Source organism: Osmia lignaria, chromosome 11 (genome assembly GCF_051020975.1).
Source record: "Osmia lignaria lignaria isolate PbOS001 chromosome 11, iyOsmLign1, whole genome shotgun sequence".
In the NCBI taxonomy this organism is placed as follows: domain Eukaryota; kingdom Metazoa; phylum Arthropoda; class Insecta; order Hymenoptera; family Megachilidae; genus Osmia; species Osmia lignaria.
The window spans coordinates 7,921,319-7,944,599 of record NC_135042.1 but is presented as its reverse complement, the minus strand read 5'-3'; the positions used below and the strand labels follow the sequence as shown (position 1 = coordinate 7,944,599).

General features: G+C 36.8%; 2 protein-coding genes across 3 annotated transcripts in view; one reads left to right on the top strand and one right to left on the bottom strand.

The window, feature by feature from the left end:
• The window catches only part of Cad99C (cadherin 99C), a 113,875-nt gene that overhangs the window by 81,629 nt on the left and 8,965 nt on the right, over positions 1–23,281 (bottom strand). The window lies entirely within an intron of this gene.
• LOC117603640 (uncharacterized protein C15orf61 homolog) lies at positions 1,638–4,556 on the top strand. The gene is made up of 4 exons (XM_034322979.2): positions 1,638–1,933; positions 2,930–3,127; positions 3,566–3,809; positions 4,330–4,556. Exons 2-4 carry the CDS (start codon positions 3,026–3,028, stop codon positions 4,455–4,457), a joined length of 474 nt encoding a protein of 157 aa, XP_034178870.1. The 5' UTR covers positions 1,638–1,933; positions 2,930–3,025; the 3' UTR covers positions 4,458–4,556.

Sequence of the window (23,281 nt, the reverse complement as noted above, 5' to 3'; positions counted from 1 at the left end):
CGAGAACGAACGTCCTGGCCGTGGTTATGTAAATAAATGTAACTCGAGACGTCGTTAATAAAAATCACTGGTAATTTATAACGTGTCGTACGAGCTGTGGCGATACCTTTTACGTGTAAACGATGTTGGGTGTGGTACGAACCAATTTTAATGGTCCTAACCCGATGTCTGATGCGAATTTCAGATTCGTTGCTGATTTTTTTCTTTCGTGGAAAAATGAAACGACTTAACACTTTAAACGCTACGTCACCGAGTGAAATATTACTTCTAATACTAAATAGATTATTTTTATTTAAATCGAACGATGCAATTTATTTATTGCGATAAGTCTTTAAAATAATATTTAGAAATAGTATTTTATTTGAACGGGCTGAATTTTGAAATATTTTATTTATCTTAAATAATGAAAAATTTCTATTTTATAGGAAAATTTTGATAGATAATTGAGAGTATATTTACTATAAAACATCAAAATTACTACCTACAGATTTTCGATGAATTCAACGTTGCATTCAAAATGTTAAGGATGATTATTTGGGAATAGGACTTACCTGAAACAAACAAAAAGAAAAGATTGTTAGAAAAAAGGAAACATTATTGTGGATTATGTTAGAAGTAGTCACACAATTGATATTTCAATAAAAACATGTTTTAATTCACATAAATTCTAAAATATAGTATCACGTGTAACTTATAGATTTTCTGTATGTCAAAAGGCGGTCATTGTTACTTCGTTTCGAGTGTTGAATATAAGCATTACAAACGAGGATAAACGAGTAACCCAGGACAGTGTAAATCATACCCTCCCGCCGGAAATGTGATATCGATGCTGTTATCCTGTCAGCTTTAACAGTCTATTGTATTGGGAACATACTGTGACCCAAAATCATCAGTAATTTAAAAGTTGAAGTGTTTCAAAGCTATGCATTGAAAATAAAATGAGATAAAATACAAAAAGGATTTTATTGAAAATTTAAATATTTAGAAAAATTGAATTTCTCACATTTTAAAGTTAGTTTAAAATGAAATATTTTCACAAATTTTAGAATTTATCTTATTTGTCACAATGTATATAATCATAAATGAAATGAAATTATGCACGTTTGAGAAATTATTGTACCAACAAAATTATAATTGCTATTCCCATTATGTTAAAACTAAACCAATATTAAACATGTTAATGAAAGGCCATGCACTAATTGGTATATAAATAACATGTTTCCACTTTAATTAAGCTATTATATTTCAAATAATGTAATTTAAATAAATGGAAAATATAATATACTTATACAAATATTTTATATAGTATATTTACTATATAGTATATTTCAATTACAGCAGATCAGATTGCAAAACAATTTATTTACTTGTACCTATTTGTTATTTGTTATTTATTCTCTACTGTGTACTTTTCTCTTTGCTATTCCCTATATGCAATCTGCCCTTTAGTGTTTACTTTTCCTGCTTCCTATTTGATATTTATTAATTACTGTTTACTACCCGAAAACTAATCGAAAATTCAATAAATATTATTAAAATACAGTCTAAATAGCAATTCTGCAGGTTGCATCTATTTACATAATTATGTAAACTTTATTATTTAAATATTTTCAATTTTCCTCTTCCGCAAAGTTAAAAGCATTTAAAAAACACCGCTCCGGAAGATCAATACTTCCGATGGTAGCGCCAGAACGTATTCGTTTCCTCAGCCACATCAACAGCCATTGCGTACATAAGTTTCGTAATAAACGTGATAAATGGACACGTAAAGTGTACATATTTTATCTACGTAAAATTATGATAACGAAAAGAGTACTTGAACGAATGTATCTATAACGAAACAACTGAGACAGTGAATTACGAAAGACGAAAATACCACGCTACCATCGTGTGCACCTCGAAGAAGCTGAGTGGTTTGCGCATGCGACGAAAAGTGAGTAACAGTGTTACCAATATGCGAATAATACAATAACCGCGATATTTCAAAATACAACTATAAGATTTATCAGTCCTTCTTGCGTTCCACGTAATTCAAACGTTGGTTCTATTTACTTTATTTCTGTGTAGCGTGAAATTTGATATAATTGACGAATAACTTGATAAATTGCCTACATGAACTAAATTAATTTATGCGAGTTTCTTTTTGTTCATTAATAATTAAATAATGCAATGAAAGCGGACGTATGTAATACGTTGTAATCGTAATTATTCAGAATATAATCGTTTTATTGTTAATTGAAGAAATTTAAACTTCCCTTCGTTATTTTACGAAATTAACACGTTGAAATTTTTTAATAATATAGAATAAAATTTCAAGTCACCTAATTCCATATAGTGAACATTCTTATCCCGAAATTTTAAGCAATCATTTTCTCATACCTTATTGAGAAATAATAATTTAATTAAGTGTAACTACATTTCGCAAATCTTTAATCGGATATTAACCTCTGTTAATTAAAAACAGCGTTACAACGTTGAACAAGTAAGAATTCATAGTTCCTTTCGAAAGCATTATGAAAAATATTACGTCGCGATTGACTAACCCGTCGACAGTGAAAGCAGCGGGATCAGTCACCGAATAAATACCCATGCAGGCACAATCAATTACAATTCATCGTACTTTCACGGTTCGTGAGCGCGAAATAACGCTGCGAAACGATCTTCCGTTAGCCGATCGAATTGATCCTCGTTAACCTTGACATTTTCTGCGGACCGCTTATTTTATAAAGGTGGAATAAAACGCTGTACAAGACACTTGCAAACCGAGACCAGTGTCCTGAACATTCCCCACACGATATTCCATTGCTACTGTTAAACAGTAAATATCTATGTATACCTACTGCACAATTGTCCCGATTGCAGTTGCATGTATCTGTTACTTGCAAGCAGACTTTGTTGCGAAACTCAATTCTACAATTATTATCTGCAGCTACTTTCACCTAGTATTCGAGGGTCTGAGTCAGCAACAAAGAAAATGAGACTTTTTGGAAAGATTCTTCAGTTGTGAGTAACAATCATCCATCGAATGATCCTGAAAGCATTTTCCGCTCGAAAGACACTGGTCGTTCGTCCATATGCTATCTGGACGAACGTTGCTTCGAAGAAAGCTAAGCCACTAGCTTCCCAGGTGAGTTTCGCCCTCATTTTTTTTTCATTAGGTTCCTCCTTTTCCGTATCATCGATCGGTGACAATGATCGTGTGCTCTTTATTGTCAAGCAATACTTGGGATACCAAGAATTTCAGTTGCCATCGAATTGAAACCGACGACCGTGAGAATTCTTGTAATCGTCTCCTGATCGATCGAATCCTACGAATTCATTGATTCGAAAGGAATGCGATGTGTCGCATCGTGCGTTACATTATCGAGCTCCTCTTTTCAATTCGACTCCACGGTTTCGAATGACATTTCGATTATACGACCGGTACGGTAATAGAACGTTAACGGTACGTAACGGGTTACGACAATGCTGTACGTGGCTGTAAAACGATCGAGGAAAGAACATTCATCCAGCAGATGGACCAGAGGATGCACAAAGTAACTCGTTGTCATTACGGTACAAACAGGTCTTAACGAGCTATCTGCTGCAAACGAACCAGCCACCGTGGACATCGTACTTCGTGAAGTATGCCGACGTGGTGAACGATCAAAGGGGGATGTCCCACTTCAATTGGCCGGTAGGCAGCAGCAATTACCACGTACTTAGAACCGGCTGCTTTCCATACATTAAATATCACTGCACCAAGAGGCCACGACAGGACCTCACCGTCGAGGACAAATTTTTCAAGGCGATCAAGCTCTTGAACCTTGGTATATAAGATACAATATCGCTCAGAAGTATCTGTCCATCTGTACTCTTTCATAGGAGCCGTTCATTATATTGATTAACTCAAAAAAGGCAAGAAATAGAAAAATCAAGTGTTTTGGTATTAAATTTTTAGGAAATTTCAAAAATAAAATTAATCACTTTAACCTGTGAAGGTTTAATATTTAAAAATCTTATTCTTTTTTCTTTGAAAGCTAAAATTTAAATTTGTTGTAATTTAAATTGACTAATTATAATAAAATTTAAAGATAATAATAAAAATTGGTTGAAAATGAACAAATACTTTTGAACAATATTGTACACGTACACTCTGGTATACTATACAAGTATCCGAACCAAAAAGGATAAGCACACGCCACACCAATCGTCGTCCTTCTACATCAACGTCTCGTTTCATTGACACTTTTTCGTTCTGTAAATAGCGATGGTGAAGTTTCAGTGGCACGGCGTGTCGCCCCGATAACCGATCATTCGTTGCTTTATATTCCTTATCCGTACCATCAGGTATACCCACGTTGATGTACGGACTGGCAGCGACTTTGCTGATCAGACACCAGGAGATCGTGAAAACAGCCCAAGGGGACGTGACGATCTACTTCTTGCTGCCCGAGGACAAGGGTTCCTTGTACTGATACAGCCATGCCAGTCGACATTAATTTGTACCTTATAATGTTCCTGTTCGATGTACAATGAACGTGAAATAAACAAGCTGTAGAGTTCGATGTGTTTATTTTATGTTCCATCTGCATTATGTTCCTTTTTAATTTCAAATTGAAATAGGGTAATGAACAATTTTTGGAAAATGAAGACAATAAAATTTCCTATCATAGAAGAAAACTTTGGAATGCTGAATAAAAATTTAGATTTAAATTCTTAACACCTTAAATTTTACTATCCATTTCTAAGATTTTCATCAGATATCAAAAGTGGATTAAAATATCTCTTGAATGTCCTCTATTATATCTTTAACCCATAACATTTCTTTGCCATTATTTATAACAGATCCTAAGGAAAGAGGATAGGTGTAGAATAATTTCCAACATCCTCCCCATAGACTACAAGCAACCGTATCTTTCAACGCGAATGCATCCATCATACAGAACAGTCAACAAGTCACTTAACGAAGTCGAAATCAATCATTCATGAATCCGTAACTCGTATCCTCCATTGGCCTTGTTTAAACGTAAGCACCGTTACAGAAACCCGCCCCATGACACTAATGTAAATCGTGTTAATGGTCCGCGAACGATTCCGCAGGAAACAAGGTGCAAACGTACAGAGTTGTCATTAACATAGCACTCTAATTGGCTACCCGTGTTCACTTCGATGATGTATTCGCATAAAACCGCGCTACCAGCCTGCCACATAGTCATTCGATACGATAAAATCCATCCTTTTCCACCGGTGACATTTAACCGGGATTGTTTATGATCGCACGTGTTACGCCCTGCTCTAAGGTAACTGGTATTTAATTATAAATTCACATGTTGGCAACCTCGTGCTCGTTGCTTTATATACGAGTTCATACACGGGGCGAACGCCCACCGTTTCACTCTATCGACGTTTAACCCTTTCCTGCTCGAGGCGAGAAGAAATGAAGAAACTTCAAGTTCTTTTGTTGCAATGCTGCTGAAATGAGTTCTACGGAACGAATAGCGAAGACAAGAATTCTTCATTACTGGAAAATTGTTTTTTGAAAGATAGAACCTGCCACTTTGACGGTCATTTGTGATTTCAATAAGTGGATTTCTAAATTATTATTTTTTACAAAAAATATGACTAATATTGAGTAGATATTACCATTAATTTTTCTAATTATCCGAAGAGAATTCAAAACGAGGGTGAAAATATCACAAATAAAATATGATCCGTAATTGGCTATTTATTTAAAAGAATTTCTTATTGGAGCAAGTTTAAATCAATATGGAAATTGAATGAATGCGTTCGGAATATATGTATAGAACGATCGCTGGAGGAAAATGCATTCTTCCGTGGCGAATGATCGGAGCATAATTGATTCGAAGACAATAATGCGTGAAACTCGTGATTTACGTTCGATTCACGTTTGATATGGGACGATCGAGTTCTACGCCTTCGATGACTAATGTTCCTTTTATAACATCGGTTAAGGAGGAATACAATGGGTAGACACAATTGCAGTGCGCCAGTGCGACGTGACCACCTTCGTTTGACCATATTAATAATTCATTCGGTAAACAATTAGCTGTCAATTCGTGGGCAACTAAATTTGCGACCTCACCACATATTTTGCTTCAAAATTACTTTATAAATTTTAATTAAAATTCTTGATACCTATAGATATTTCATCGGCGATGTAGTATCTTTTGTTTACTGATCATTAACTTCTAGAGGGCCGGCATTTTTCTACTGAAAACTTGAATTTTCTTTACAAAAAATTTTGTTGCGCGTTACGCAAAATTTCCAAATTTGTCCATGATCACTATAATGGCTACCTCGGCCTTCTAAAGGTTAATTTAGAAATAAACGAGATTCGAGAACTGCATTAGAACACTAACTATATGAATGAAGATAATTACATGAGTCAACATGAATTATTTAATTGACTAAGCAATTCGATTACTCAGTCGTTCTATAACTAATTATATCAGGTAATCATGACTCTAATTATTTCTTACGAATGGTTCTAAAAATCCACGTTACTTGGCTTCGTATCATCATAACTCATTTACGATGATACGTAATGTTATATTAATGTTATATATTTGTACGTACTTCTTAACAATGTAATTGTTTAGAGGATGGCTCGGCGATTGTTTCTAATTAGAATTCTAATTACAAGAATCATTAGAACTCTGCAATTTAATGCAATCTTTAAATCTCATTTATGATTCACAAAAAATCGTCATGATTCACTTCAACGCATTAATTGTCACGTCATCCATGTGGGTGACGTTTGAATTTCCATAGAAATCCATCATCCATATCATTAGAGATCCTTTTACTCATCTAATTAGGAATTTGATACGATGTATAAGAAGAAAATAATAGAAAAAGCTTCCATCATCTTCAGTGTGAACAATCAACGCGTCCAACTTTTAAAATGATCCTTTCCTCTAGATGCTAATTAAAAACTTTCCTTTTCCTAAAGGAACTCGCCTATCAGTCAGGGCATCGTTAAATTCACGCGATTTATGGGTGTATCAGGATGGTGAGCCGAAGAGAGGCGGCTTTCTCGATATAGCCGAATAAAAATATTAATTAACAGGTGGCTTTCACTGAGGGGCCTGAACGCGAGAAGACTTTCACCAACCTGTAGCCTGCAGCTCTGGTACGCGACACTGCTTGATCTTTGACCTTCTTGCATCGCTGCATAATGCTAAGCCGTTCAAATGGCTATCGCGATATCTCGAATCGAGCTATCAACCAGCCGGTACACGAAAGCATTGTGAAGAGACATCGCCCTTTGAAAACGACACCGAGTGTCCACGATTGGACGTGCTTTGTTGCCTCTATTCAACCTGAAATATGGCTTGTCATAAATATTCAAATATAACAGCTTGTACTTCTATTATAGCGCGTCCGGTATCTCTAACGCGTTTGTATAGGCTCCTTACCGGTAAGGAGCCCCGAGCAACTACCTCGAACACGAAGGAAGTTATATTTCCTTAAAAATGTTGCTTAATCCATGTTCGGATAAATGATTTCCTCGCGCCATTATATCGCAACTTGATAACCTAATAATAAGTTAGCTAATCATTAACCAGCTTACTAACGATTCATCCTTTCATTTATTTTTTTAGAAGTTTAACACCCTCGAGAAATTCACACAGTTTGTGTAGGATTCATCGATCTGCTTCAAAACACGAATGTAATCCGAAGGATCGAACCTAGTGAACTGTTTCATTCCCATATCCTACTATCTAAGGATTATCATCGAACACATTAAGCAGATTACACGAATATCCTTCCACACACGTAACGTCTGATCAAGATAACGAGATTTCTATAGTATTGGCAAGATTACCCGGCATAGAGGAGCTTCTTCGATCTAGTTCAATTCATGATACCCTGAGGGTGGTTGTGTTGCGACGATGCAATTCAAACGGAAATGAGAACAGATCGAATGGACAAAACAGGAGAACAAACAGGAAGGAGTAGACATTTTACGGGAGTTGTTGAGTCAGTTATGCAGTTACGTTAGATGTATTAAATTTACGTGACACGAACGTAATAGGACGAATAGGACGTACTGTTATCACCTCCAACATTACGCTCAAAAGTTTTAGGACACTTGTCATGCTTATTGTTAATCCTTTCCTTACAGTTTCCGTGGAGAAAAAGCTTCTTCCACGTATTTGTTTTATTTTTATTTTTTAAACGACTTTTGAAAAAGTAAATCCTCCTCTTAGAGATAAGTCTTGGAGCATTTCGTTTTATTTTTTAACACACGGTTAAAATCTTGAAATAAAATTGTGAATAGTATTAATATAATACACGTAGAGATGCAACAAGAATTCTAAATTCTTTTGGACCTACATGGAAAGCACGACCGAAGGACTACATCGGAAATCCTAGCGTCCTGACTAGCGTGGCTTCCTTCGTCCTGACGATAAGGATAATAGCCGCATCGCATAATAGAATCTGCAACGTTTTGCATCGTGATCACCGCTCACTGATCGTTCGACAATAAATAACAAAACAAAAGGGCGCGTAAATGACAGGATGTCCATTCACAGGAACGCGTGGGATTCCTCTCGACTCTTCTGGACGAGAATTTCCCAAACACCCTCTCCCTTATCTCTTCGAAGCGGAATCGTGATGTACAATAAGATTATGTAGAATTTGAATTTCAAACAAATCGGTCGCAAAGTTGGTGTTCTATAAGTAACGAGTGTTTTCATTACATTTATTTTCATATATAAAACAATGATTTAAATAAAATTGAGAATTCTAGGGTACCGATTTAATTTTTATTGATTTAACCCTTTTTTGGATTACGAGGATTGCAATGGACTCGTAAATTAATCCCTCGATATAAATGTTGCCAATACAGAATTATTAGCTTGAAAAATTAATAATATTTAAACTATGATCCGTAAAAGTTTAAAGTCCACTGATAATCGTAGTGGGTGCTTAATTACAAGAGTTACAACAGCGAGAGCTACAATAAAAGAGTTATACCTCTGTTTCGCGTAATTGTTACGCGAGACACGGTACAAAAGGCCGACAGTTAGAGTATTAATTAAAAGCTTTCGATGCCTGGTCCTAATTAGTGCGGATTCCCATGGTAGGTTACTTTCAGTAGATTGTGAATTGCATTTAACGTGGGCACTAATGTTCGCGTGCGTTTCATAGGTATAAACTCTCATGATTTGAGAATTGTATTCATTAGAACGTTAATTTGTGTAATTCATCTTGCTTCAATTAACTTTCGACTCGTTCCCTCCACTGTGGACGGTACTATTAAACGAACGGAACATCGAAATTTCTCTAGCCTTATTAGGAAACTAAACAAGGTTGTAGGATGAAATGAAAAATATTCACTTCCATTACGTTTATAATATTCCATTTTATACAACTGCTCGTTGTAATTTATTTTTCATCCTGGAATTCAAATTTAATTCATACGGAATACAATTTCATACGAATTCCAGAGGCATAAAAATATTTCATTACATATAAGGATAACGGTATCATCAAAGAATGTGAGAAATTTTCAAATTAAATATAGCCTTTCGTAATTTTAACTCGTATCAAATGTAATAATATCTTAATTGTTAACTTTATACGGTATGTTTGGAAATTAAAAACTGCACTTTTTGAGAGAGATATCTAATTAAACGAAAGCTATTTAGAACTCACGATCAAATTTAAGTAAGACAAATGCAAAAAATTGAAAACCTTAATTAGTATAGATACACATGTCAGAAAATAAAATGACTTGCATTCAAAATATAATATCTGAATTTTTCATTTCTTTCTTTTTTTTTAAGTTTTGCAATTAAAGGGGTATAAAATTTTGAACGCACCAAGTTTCCTGCCTCCAAAAACTAAAAAGAGAAATTAATTTTTGAAAATAGTCTCCTTATCTTTCAAACATCCTTCGTCCTGAAAGTCCTGAATCCTTTCACCTAAACACCTCGCAGCAAAGAGATCTAAAGTTCGTTAAAGCAGAGTCCTTTCGAGCAGCTTCGATTAGAGGAGCGAACGTACACCTTGTATCCACGTGAGGCCCGTCTCCATTCCGCACACGTGTTAACACGAGCGCGTGCGGACGAGGAGTTGATCGTCAGATGAGCTCGCCACGTAGCTCCAGAGCCGCGTCACGCGCAATTAATTTCACACGAGATTCGCGGCCTCTACATTTGCATGTCCGATTGGCCGTAACGCTGAATTAGAGATCCTATCTTACCTGTGGCTCGGGCCTATTACAATATTAAATGCTCCGGCAGGTTTCAACGGGCGGACAAGCATTGTTGCGAAAAAATTCGCGTGCTTTAGATACTAGATTGCGCTTCCCCTGTACCGCAACTCCGCTATCCTTTCAACGAAACACCTTTCAAACAAGATTGCACAACTGCTATTGGGTCATTTATTAGGTTCATAGTCTGATTACTAATTTATTCCAATTAATAATTATTCCGCATCTTCGAATAATTTCATTTTTTAATTGTAATGTTTAATCCTGAATGTAGCCTTAATTTTGTTGTTATTTGACCAAATCAAATTTGGAGCACAGATTATCGATTGCAATCAAGATATTACATGTACACCCGATGAATTCAAATAAGGTACTGATTTACTGTATTAATTAAGAACGAATATGACATTTCATAACGAGAACCGGTGGACAAGGGAAAATCATTGCTTTTCAGCATCATATGGTGCCGAATATTAACGACGTCGATTAATAATACTTCACCGATCTATATTTACATATTTGGGTCGCATAAGAATAATTATTGAACGTCATGTTGCAGCTGGTTGCGTAGACTATAATAGGGAGTTAACCGAACTTTATGCGTTCAAACGATTGAGCTATATAACTTGATAAATTAGCAAGTTTATTTTGAATTTTGGGAATATCCTACCGGATGACGCATGCTGTTACCATTATACACGGGTATGCTAATTTTATAGAGACAGAAATGAATGGTGTTATTTTTCGACTGCTAGCAAGTGAAACTCTATCCGATTTACAGATACAAACCTGATAGACTAGTAGAACTAGTGACATTATACATAATAAATGGAATGCTGTTAATAAATATTCATGTATTTACTGGTTTAATTTTTCATTATGCTTATTACATCCAGTGATTTAACTTCCGTGAATGGATTTTATGACATAACAGTTACCCACGATTATCTGTAGAGAAAGATAATTTTCTTCAGTGAATGTGAAATAAAATAGAAATGAAATATAAACCACGTTTCCTTGCAATTAACTATAATTATGTACTTAAAATTCTCAAAAGTCCTCTTACGATAGAGGCAAATCACTTAAACGAAATAAAAGAGCTATTCAATTTAAAGGAAATTAGAAAATAAGAAAAGTATACCTTATCATTTAATTATAATAATAATTACTACAAGCTAATAATTTTACAGCCGAGGTGAAAATTACCGCATATTCTTTTACAATGCCTGATTTTTAACAAGTTTCACTTGTCACTCACAATGTTCGCAAAGAATTGCCGTAAATACCTGATATGAGTATTCCGCAAGCATTTGGAAAGAGTACCGACAAGCTAGCCGCAGCTAATGAATTATAATATCTTTCGAACCACCTGTGCCTAATTCAGCTAACCAGAACACAGGCCAGACAACGTAGCAGTCAGCAAAACAGGCGGATAAAGCGAACGTAACCGAGCTAAAAGTGTACGCAGCTAAATTTCAAGCACTCGTGTGCACACGATCGTCTGCAACCGCACTCGCATGCTTCACTACTGTTTATCGTCGGAGTTCCCTCGAAAATTCATTTAAATTTTAAATGAAAAACGCCCTCGAGCACTGGACGAATTTAAATGATCTCTAAAACTCTGATTCTTTTCTAGACGACTGTACCAGGCTCTGATAAAGCTGTTTTTGATTAACGTTGACGTAACAAGTTCGTACAATCATCTGTCAACTTTCTAATTGATAATGCACGAATGATTGTATAATGTATGTGGATAACGACTTAGAAACCACAAGGAAGTGCGGAAAAATAGAGAGTATGTGGGAAGAAATGATTTAAATTGTTCATTGTCCAAACAGAAGTTTGGGTCATTAGTCTAATGACGTTAGAAAAACATACAATGAGAAATTACAATAGGGACTGAATGTTGGAATGTCTTAAAAGTGTAATAAATTGACGAAAAAAAAGTAAACAATTTTTGATAATAGTCTGAATTAATGACAACTTATTGGGCCAAAGTGCAATGCAACAACAAAATAATATTTTTAATAAAGCTATAGGCCCTAGCCCATCCCCAAAATGAAATCCTAATTACCCCAATGGGTATGACACATAAGTATGAATATGCAACCCTAATTAAAAGCTGCAATTAAGATGCAATTTTCAGATGCAAATTCTCAGAAAAATGCATATTTGAAAAAATGCATTTAAATTACAGATATCCTGTAAACGGACACACTGTAGGTAGAAATGCACAATTATTCGGGCATGTGCCATGAGTTGGCTAGAGCTAAATCGAACGTGCCAGGTGTTAAGAGTTATGCGATCTTTGGCTGCATAAAGTATATTCGCGTATCGCCTTTCTCGAAGCTCCATCTGTAACTACATCCCGTGTGAACGTTAATGGATGCGATACTACCTTTTTAGCACAGCTCCCATCGCGCCCGGGACTTCTTTTTACACGAAATTCCAACGGAATTTCCATTTTTATTTTTACGATTGCGTCCGGAGATCGGCGTAAACCGACTTTTCTTTTTACGATCCCGCGGCTCTCACCGTTGCAATTATGTAAGCACTGACATCACGCTGGAGTCATGTACGATGGTGAAATTCTATTTTTAATCGAATACTTCGATACTTTGCAATTTAACGTGATGTTAATCGACGATATTAACATCTGACGAACGTTCGATAAGGAAAAGCAGGACCGAAATCCAGCCAACAGAAATGCTAATGATAAGGGTGGAAAAAAGTGCATTGTTTTAAATTGTAGATTTTTGTGTCTGACTAGTTGAGTGGTCAGCACATTTGTTAAGCTTTAAAACCTGAAGGAATTTGTTTGTATAATTAATTTTTGAAAGAAATATCTACATTTTTTGCTAAACGCTGCAATGAACCATTAAATTGCAGAAACATGCAATTTTAATGATAAGTACAAAATTAAATTAAAGTTGTAGCTTTCTCCATGGTCCATTGACCGAGAATTAAATTTCGAATGAATTTTATGGAACACTTCAATTAGCTGTCTCTTCTTGTTACAGTAATGAAATATTGTTACATTTTTAAATACATTCTTTTGGAAAATTAATCCTTCTTCTTAGAAAATTTTCAGTAACTTGAAAAACATCGTATTTTCAAGAAATGCAGTTGCATTCAACAAGTGCATCGTTGCACTATAAATAGGAAGAACAGAGTGCCAATTACGTGACTCATCTCGCATATCCTGCGAAAAAATGAAGTATCCTCGTTTGACTCATCGACTGCTAATCGAAACATTCTCGTAAAATCGTTGTTGCCAGGAAGAGGAACTAACCGACGGTAGGAAGATTATAAGAGCATCTCAGGGGATGATTAAGAACCTTTAAATGTATACCTTCGGAAAATAGATTGTAACAGAGGAAATAACAGCAGGATCGAGGAGGTCAAGTCGGTCAGACCGTGGCTTCATAAAGATTCAATTTTCCGTTCACCTGACTTCCGGTATCATAAAGCATTCTCCCGTCGAATAAAACGCTCGAGACGTGCTCGATTCTAATGCGCGCACGTTCATTACAGCCTGCTTGGATCTCGGCCAAGAAATCATCAATTCTGTTGCAATTTACCGATGATTACATTTTTATTATAGAAGAAAATGAGAAACAATAAACGCTAATTAAATTTCATCGAATGAAACAAATTAAATAATTGTTTTCTTAAAGGATTTCTAATTGCAATTAAATTCTATCTCTACCATCAGTTACATAAAAACCGTTCTCTGTTTATCATTAAAGCGTCGTCGTAGGATTGCAGGGATTCACTGACGAAATGAATTTATCGCCACGAGCCTCCTCATTCAACATGCAAATGCGTGGGGATAAAAGTACACTGATGCTGTAATTGCTACGTAAGCGATGACGATGCAACCACCGTCCGCAACGAGAGATCGCGCGATTCCAGCAGCGTCCAACCGTTTTCACGTTCGAGCAACGTCGACACAGTTGTCGCATATAATAAATCCAAGAAATCTGCTGGTCCGCCGTTTAATACGGCTATATATCAGGCGCACCTACTTCGCGTTCATAGGCCGTGATGTACCTTGTCGCGTTTACTTTCGTTCGAAGATTTACTCACGCTCGACATTCATATTTCACCGGGAACTCTCCAATGAAATTCTGCGTACACGCGACACGGTATCGAGCGAAAGGAATCGTAGAAAGATCGCACTGATTGCAGATAAAATGTTGAGGGAGATTAAAATCACTGCGCTGTGCTGGTTCGAATTTCAACATTAAGATGCTCCGTAAAATTCTGGCTACCAGTGACTACTCTTATTTAAACTTTCTTTTGAAACTCCTCAAAGAACATAGGTACCTCTATTATCTCTATCCGATTCAAAGACTCTTGGAAACTCTGTGTTCGAAAGAAGCAATCGTTGACGATTACGCTCGCGTGTGCCAAGAGGATAAGGAAATCGACAGCAGCGAAACGTTTTCATCTGGTATCGCATCTCGAACCGAAGAATAAGTCATCGTCGAACCTGCTTATTGTTCGCCGCGCATAAACAACGATATCCTCGCGCCTATCGTGTAATCTACCTGCCATCCATCCTGCTCCTCTCTACGGTACAATGGTACACATTCGCGTGGCCCTCGAACATAGAAATAATGGCATTGTCCCCGGCAAAACCGTAATAGACCTTCTTCTTGCGAAGCATGCGTGCACGCAAACTCCCATATCGCATAATCGGCGCGTGACACCCACGCGAAACGGCCCGAAGAACCGGAAGAGGTTTGTGACACGAGGATCATCGCGGCGCTTCTTGGCCCACACGATCGTATTTACAACCTTCTGTCGGGTAAATAATCATTGTCATAAATTAACCACCTTTGTTCTCGCGGATAATTTCGAATATTTTGTGTCCGCATTAACGCAACGTTCGTTGCTTTTCCAGGAATTTCCGAGAGCTTTTTGTTGGAAATCAAAATTATTAAATTCACAAACTCCTTAATATTCGATATGTGATACAGCTGGTAACGCGTTAATTACATTAATAAGTATGTAGTTCCTAAACTAATAACTTCCTGGATACGTACTTTTACGCCGATTACATTTAAAAATTACATTTTACTTATATTAATTAAACAGTCATAATTCTACTCTAATGGTGCTGGTAATGTGTTAATTAAGTTAATATGTGTGTATCTCTTGAAATAATTTGTTTCCATACTGATTTCCTTATGTACGTTACAGAGATTGTAATAAAAACTACATTTTATGTATGTTTTTTAAATATTTCTAATCCTTCCTAGTAAGCATGAGTGATTTCCCAAAGCATTAGATTCTTTTCTAGTAAGAAAATTGCAAATCTACCCCTTTACTTTGCCTCACATTTTAAGGGTATTGTTAGGTTCACTCTGTCGATTCCTCAGAATTACTATATTAATGTTTCAGTTGCATTAAAAAGGAACGTTATTAAATCTATAAGATTCAGAGCCGTGTACCGTTCAGAACAATGGTCTCGGTTATTTCTTTAGGGGATGGCTGAATCTATGTCTACAGACACGAAGAAGCTCAGGGAATTACTGGCTCCCATAGTACGCGGATCACTATGTCGCAGATGGTGCAGATAAGACGGTAGCCTCTGATTTAATTTTGCATCGCAAAGAACAGAGCACATTCAACTCGACCAGCTGCTCTACGAACGTGTAGCCATTTCAATTAAGGAGAACCGTGGGATTAGAGAAAAGAATAGAGAAATCACATACAGTGAGTCGTAAAGATATCCTCTCAATTAATGATTTGCTATGCACGATATCGATTGCAAAAGGTATTGATGAACTATTTTAAAAATGGAGTGTTTCGAATATTTGCTAAAATTAATACAGATGTTGATTGCTGATAAAACAAGTTCGAGATAACCTGAAATTATTTAAAATTCTCAATGGGTCACCGATGGATTACAGAAACGATGATGACAACATAGGAACGCGATTGTCCGGTTTCTTTTTTTATTCAAAATAGAGCGAACAAAGAATAAAGGATGAGTTCATACAAAATCGACGATAACGATGCTGACGCTATCGATGGAACATCGTGGCTTACGCAATCGAAAAAATTAGCTTAATAAGCGAAACTCGAAGAAAAGAGAAAGGAATGCGATTCCGAGGAGCATAGAAAATTACCGAACAATGTTGCTGACGTGCTTTGAATATTGCGTGTTTCGTGAAATCATAAAATAACGAAACGGAATTACCGTGTGTGTATGCTGCTTCTGGTATTTTTTAATTGATGTTGCACAGTTATTATTGCATGCTTGAATTGATTGTTAGTTAACACGTTGAGTGTCCATCGGTGCCTGGCACCACGAATGTACACACGTAACAAAATTATAGTCGAACTTAATTATTAAAGAAAAATTAAATTCCTACAATATTTTCTCCAACCAAAATTTCGCTTCCTTTGAAATTTAAAACATATCCCACAGATGAAGTCAGAAAAATTTTGAATCAAAATTCAAACAGAAGATATCGTGATTCTTTAGATTGCAGTAAACCCTGATGGAACGCATGGGGAATCCAAAGAATACCCCATACGCTCTGCACCTACCTACTTAACATTTATCACGAGTCGCTGCGAAGGAATTCACGTTCACCTGGCGGTATTGACATCACGGTTCAGCAATGGCCGAAAGGTAATCGTATTCCCCGAGTAATTCGGTTGATGAATGTTCTCTGTTGCTTAAGAAAGATATTTGCGCTCGGTTTCCCCGGGACATCCGGGGATCTTCATCGCCGAGAGCCATCGTTAAGGACAACCAGGACGTAACCCAAGTACATGGACAATTTAAAAAACCATCATCGATTTACTTTTTAACGTTCACTCATCCATAAAGCGGCGATGCCCGGTGGTGAACAATCGAGCAACTAATTACAGGTGTGCTTACAGGCATCCGATCGTAAAGGCGTTGCACTTTAACAATGTTTCCATCTTCGTTTTGAAAGGCCGTGCTCGATGCACGCTTGCGCCTGTTATAATTACGGTGAAAATCTCTTGGGAGTGCCCCATAGACCCTGACGATATTCCAAGAATAGTAACGTGTTGCAATTAACCGTCGAACGTGTACCGAGAATAATTGAAATTTTACGTGATACTCTTTTACTCCCTTTTTTCATTATTGCCACTTGGCGTTTTAAGGGCGACCGGTAACAAGTCTTGCCGCGAAGATAATGGTCGTGTTACGGTCGCGAAAGGGGCAACGTAGACCGGCACGAAGGCAAAATTAACGATTCTCAAACTGTCATTTGCACAATCGGTCTTAACGAGACGTTTTAATTGCTGAACCTAGCCTGTTTACGTTAGTTTTGCGTAAGATCAAATCAATTAGCCCTAATGAGTAATTGGTTGATGTTCATTAAACGTGTAATGATTGATAAAGGCATTCATTTAAATTCGAAGTTTAATGAATCGCGTAATGAACGGGTGTTCCCGTTTCGCATCACTAAACGAGACGATTAAATAGGATTTCTAGGGAACATCAAGGATGAAAACGTTAAGATACTACAGTTTCGGGATAACGGAACGTTTACTTTCTTTAATGGCACTTTTTATGAGTTTGTTTTACAGAGATTGCAACTGAAGGTTCGAGTAAAACGAACATAGAATTAAAGATCTTTTGTATCTACGTAAAAGGCGGAATTTAGCATTGAGACTATTGTTTGACCCACCTAGGACAAACTTTGGAGGAGAAGAAAAGAGAAGTGAAGGAACCGAAAACGAACAAAAGGTGGTGGAACGTTTGAAGAATGAGGGCGAAAGTAAACGTAACGAAGACTTTTTACGTTCTGCTACAAAAAGAATGTTACATTCGAGAAAAGGACGTGTAAGAGAAGAAACGATATAAAGAAACAAACTAATTTCGTTGGTATTGTAATGTACCATTTTTCTACAAAACATTAACTTTCTTGTTTATTGATAATACAAAGTTATATTTAATTGTTGCATATCAAATGGCGAATTTAAAAATACAAAAAATTAACACAATTTGATAATATAAAAATAATGCAAAATGGCTCAGAAAAGTACCCAAGGAAGCACCCCAGGTACTAGATACCGTAAGCTCTTATTTTCTTACAATTTGCAAACATGAAATTTGTTTACAGCTTCAGAATGATAATCTTCACCGTTGCATAACAAACTAAATCTCTTTCCCATTTAATAACATTGTATTCCACGCAAGCAGTTGGAAGTACCATCACACGACTAACGGATACGTTGTCTTCCAGCTAAAGGAACACGATATTACCATCCTTCCATCCATGGCATTACCATCTGAAAAACGGTACGCGTTCATTTGCTATGCTTTAACGAGCCACGACTGTTCGTTTTATACCGCCACGCCTCTATCTTCGCGTTGTCAGCCGCAAAAACACGTCATCTCTGGTACGTTGAAAGATGTTGAACAATTAAAATCATCAGAAGGATGTCTATCATTAGAACATAGCACAGAATCACCCCGATGACGTTCTTTGTCTCTTTCCTTTTGCAAACGAACCATACCGACTGTGATTACTAAGTTCAAATTAAACCGAACACATTCGACCATAAGTGGCTGCAGGCTGATGGCTATGAGCCATAGAAAATGGAGGTGACGAGAGTCAGGGACATCGTAAAGCTGCGAAAGGGAATCCATTCTCAACCTTGCTACCTTCCCTCTATGGAACACCACGCAATAACTGCAATTCGATATTCTATGAGACACACGATATGGGAGAATTTTTTTAACCGTCCGATGACTGGACATTTAGGTGATCGCGGTTGGAAATATGACCACGATGGCGGTGCTGAACACGGAACTGTTACGTGAATTGTGGCCCATTGGAAGCCACAACCGTGTAACCCTCTTATCCGGAGAAGCACTTCGGAGATGCTTGCATATACTCGCAGAATTAATTAATGAACTCCTCCCTACTCCATAAAAGATACCTGCCAAGAAACGCGAGCGACCTACGGGACATCAATTTGATCTAAACTTTGGACAATTACAGAGGACTCTAAAATTAATTCATTCTGCAACATCATAGCGTGTACTTTTTTTAAATAAGAAAGAAATTTGCATACAACATTTTCTTATATTTATCTTGTTTAGGATTAGTTACGCTGCTAGCTTTGCCTCATAAATAGATAAACCCATGAACACCTGATTAACCACAGCTAGCACCCTACCATTAGATTATAGTAGAGTCTAAGTTTAATATAATTTGAAGGGTTAATGGGATATTAAGAAAGCTTTGAACGTGAATTTGCAAAGTAATTGATTTTGATATCCCTATAATTATGCAAAGTGCAGTCCCCAATATTTTTTTCTAAATTCCATAATACAGAAACCTTCAAAATTCAAAGAAAAATAAATTTGCAACTGCTTTGCGAATTGTGTGGTTGAATGAAAAATGGTTCTCCATTGATATCAGGATTCTGGTTTTAGTAGAATACCTTATTTCCATAAATCCCTTTAGAGAGCTGAATATTTAAATCTTTCTACTATAAAGAGTGAGACAGAACATTCAAGATAAACGTCGTTTCTATATCACAAAAATACATAAATTAAACAGGCGTTTTATCTATCTGTATAATATTCGCCTTTGAATAGTAACAATAACCAGCTGAATATTTTTTACGACATAAAAAGGTTAAATAGAGAGAAACACGAAGGAGAGGTCATTTCCTTCCTGGCTACATAGTTGACTTTTTGCTACAGGAATTTCGACTTCTCTTTCTCCATGCTCAGCTATCTAACTTCTTCCTTCTTATCCTTCGACGTGTCCTGCACCTGGCTACCTGCTCTCCACGACCTGCACCTCAGTGGGCACGGTCAGTAACCAGCAACACAGTTAAAAACAGCGCGCCTTTAAAACGAGAAATAAATCAGTAACACGATCTGGAAAATATTCCCTGTTAATCCTTATCCGGTCAATGTAAGATTGATGGACCCACACACCTAACATTTTTTACAGGTTGAAAGCCACCTTGAAGCTATTGAATATTTTTATTTATTATTTTCAAAATATTATCTATAACTTCAAGTATTTCTAAATTAGGTAAATAAAAGAATTCCTGATAATATGGATGATGGTGTTCTATAAAAAATATAATAGATAATATTTGAGAAATTCCAAATATTTCTATCCAAATTGTAGAGTATTTATTAAATAAGGATCTGTATAAGTTTCAGCTCACAATAGTGAAATTCACTTATCTAAATTCGAGTTCCTGTTACTCAAGAGGAAATGATCGATAGAGAGAAGAATCAGCGAAATCCCATTACATACCCCTCAAGTTATCCAAACCATATTATCACCGAATGGTCAGACAAATGGAGTTCCACTGTAACAGGACATGTAGGCTGACAAATACAATTAACCGTAGCCGTCCATTTCTTTCCCTCTATTCCGAGTTCATTTCAAAGCTCTATACCATACTTGATCAGTCTTCTATCTATAAACTAGAAGTCCACGTCAATCGTTGCAACACAAATAAAACACTACGATCAAAAATTGACGGACAATTGCAACGTCAGTTCGTTAATCATCCTTCGATTACAATTTACCGTCCGAAGTAGCGGTAAATTTTCAAGTAAGAAAACGAAATATCGCCAATACCCGAGGAAGCGTACGCGTCTGGTGGCCGTTATGCAAATCAAGAACAAAACGATAAGAGAAACACGATAAAGCTGGTTAAATGCGAGCATCGAACATGCAAGAGGGTGATTCGTGTTGCGATCATTTCTCAATCGTGAATTTATGAGCATGATTAACGGCCAAGCAGAAGTTAACGTCAATGCTCGGCGAGGAACGTATTTATAACACGGGATTGCTCGCGATTCCCTTCGTTGCTGGATCTATGCAAATAGACTCGGTGCTCTCTGGGAACGCACGAAAATCTAACTACGTAGCCCGTCGAAGTTCGCAAAAGGAAGATGCCCGCAAAGTTGTGCAACGACGTCGTTACAACCCGTACGAGAGTTTATAAATCGTTTCTGTCAAGCGTGGCGAATGATAGCCAAGTTTGTCGTGCACTTGCAATGACCAAAGTAGTCGTAAACTAACGGTAGAGGAGGGAATATAAAACCTTCGTTCGATGGGAAATAAAATATAACGAAGCATCTTCTTTCATCGCTAATGAATTCCACGTCACGAAGCGATTTTACACAATGCACGAAAATTCGTCCTGCGCGAACGTTCGCATTAATGTCGACGGCTTTTCAAAACTTCGTCACGTTCTCAACGTCAATAGACGGAAGAATTTCCCGCGGTTAAATACCTGTCGTTGTTGTATTTCGTATTCAACTCGCGCCGTTTCGTATGCGTACCGTGCCTCCGCTTCCCTTTTCACAGACCATAAGTTTCATTTAATTCGAACGAATTTCGAAACGGCACGACCAGGAATAAACAATGAATACCGGCCAAACATCCGAGCCCTCCGAGTGTCGGGTTGTAACAAGTTTCGAGTTGCAACCTCATCGAAGAAGAGCCTCGAACGTTGTCGAAGCACGTGCCTATCGACTTTGCAGTCGACGCAGATCGTGTTTTCGTTTAGATAGGTAATTTCCAAGCATGTTGAAGAAAAGAGGTAACGCAAGCTGCTTAACAAAGGAACAGGTGATGTGTCTTTATTCGAGTAAGAGGATACCAAGTTTTAGCAAACAGCAAGATTTGCAATCGTGCTTCTCTTCGTTTCAACTCTTATGTAACATTAATTTATACCTCCTCCGAGGTGCATCATCTTTCTGCTGATGTTTTACATTGGCGGAGAGTGAAAGTGGTAGTTAATTTAATAACCTGCTTCGCTAATTACTTCATATAGTGACTGACGTTTATTTTAAGCACCAATGACATTTTGAAATGCAGTTTGATAGCTTGTTCTTATTAACCCTTGTACAGCTTGAGTCAATCGTGACCCAAATTTATTAAAAATTTTTGTAAAAAAACAGTTTCGATTTTAGGAATATTAACACCCTGTGTGGTTTATTACTTTTTCCTAATTACTTAAGCCAATTCTGAAAATTATATCAGTAAATACATCTTTTCATTGGTCCAAAAATAGAACTGGTAACACAATTAAACGAAATTTGAAATACTGTATTCCAACGATGCCCCATAAATCAATTACTTTTCATTTCGCGATCTACATCAACGCTAGCTAACCTCTCAATTTAATTACACTCAGTATTAATCTGATCGAACGTGATACACGTTCACGTAAGTGGAACACCGCTTATAATAAAGGGTTCCAGCAATAAGTTCGGTAAATCAAGCACCGGACAGAGATTCATTCTGATTAATTGCGTGCAGATAAACCTGATAAACGAACATCCACTGTATATATCATTCTCTCGACCCTGCTCATTACCCGCCTGCATCAACTCCATACATCATTTTTCTCCGGATCTTGGCTGAAAACGCAAAAGAATGCTACGAGAAAGGATGGAGATTAAATCGAGAACGAATTATTCTAATGCTCCTGGGAATACATGTGTTGTGCTCGAGTTAACAGTTTTCAAAAGAAACATATCAAAGCTGCGGAAGACGGATCATTACCCTTGTTTTTCTTCTAAATTATTTCGATCGCGTTTTCTGCCTCGCTCAAAATAATTACGATAACTCACAAATAGATAATTTGATAATTAGTTGAAAATTTAATTATTGATAGCCTACACTTTAAACTAGATATCAGTATTTAATGAAAAATACTTAATGACCTAATTTTGAAACACAAAATTTCAGGACAGATATAAGTGATTAACACTCTGATATTTATTAATGGGCTATATTGATAATAAACTGTAAATTGGTCGATTCATTATTTGATATGCAACAATCTAATAATAACACGATCCATCAACATGCAAAAGCTCATTAAAATCTGAATGGGTCACTTGGGAAGCTCTCCTTATGAGTTAGGGAGCCTCGTTCTGGATAAGATATAGTGTCTGGGTTGTTTGGAGATGATGCGGTTGCTCCTAAATCAATGCGTACCCTAACAGTGCCTTAACCCTTTCGCGACCAGCGGGACGTATACGTCTCACTTAACTTTTTTGTC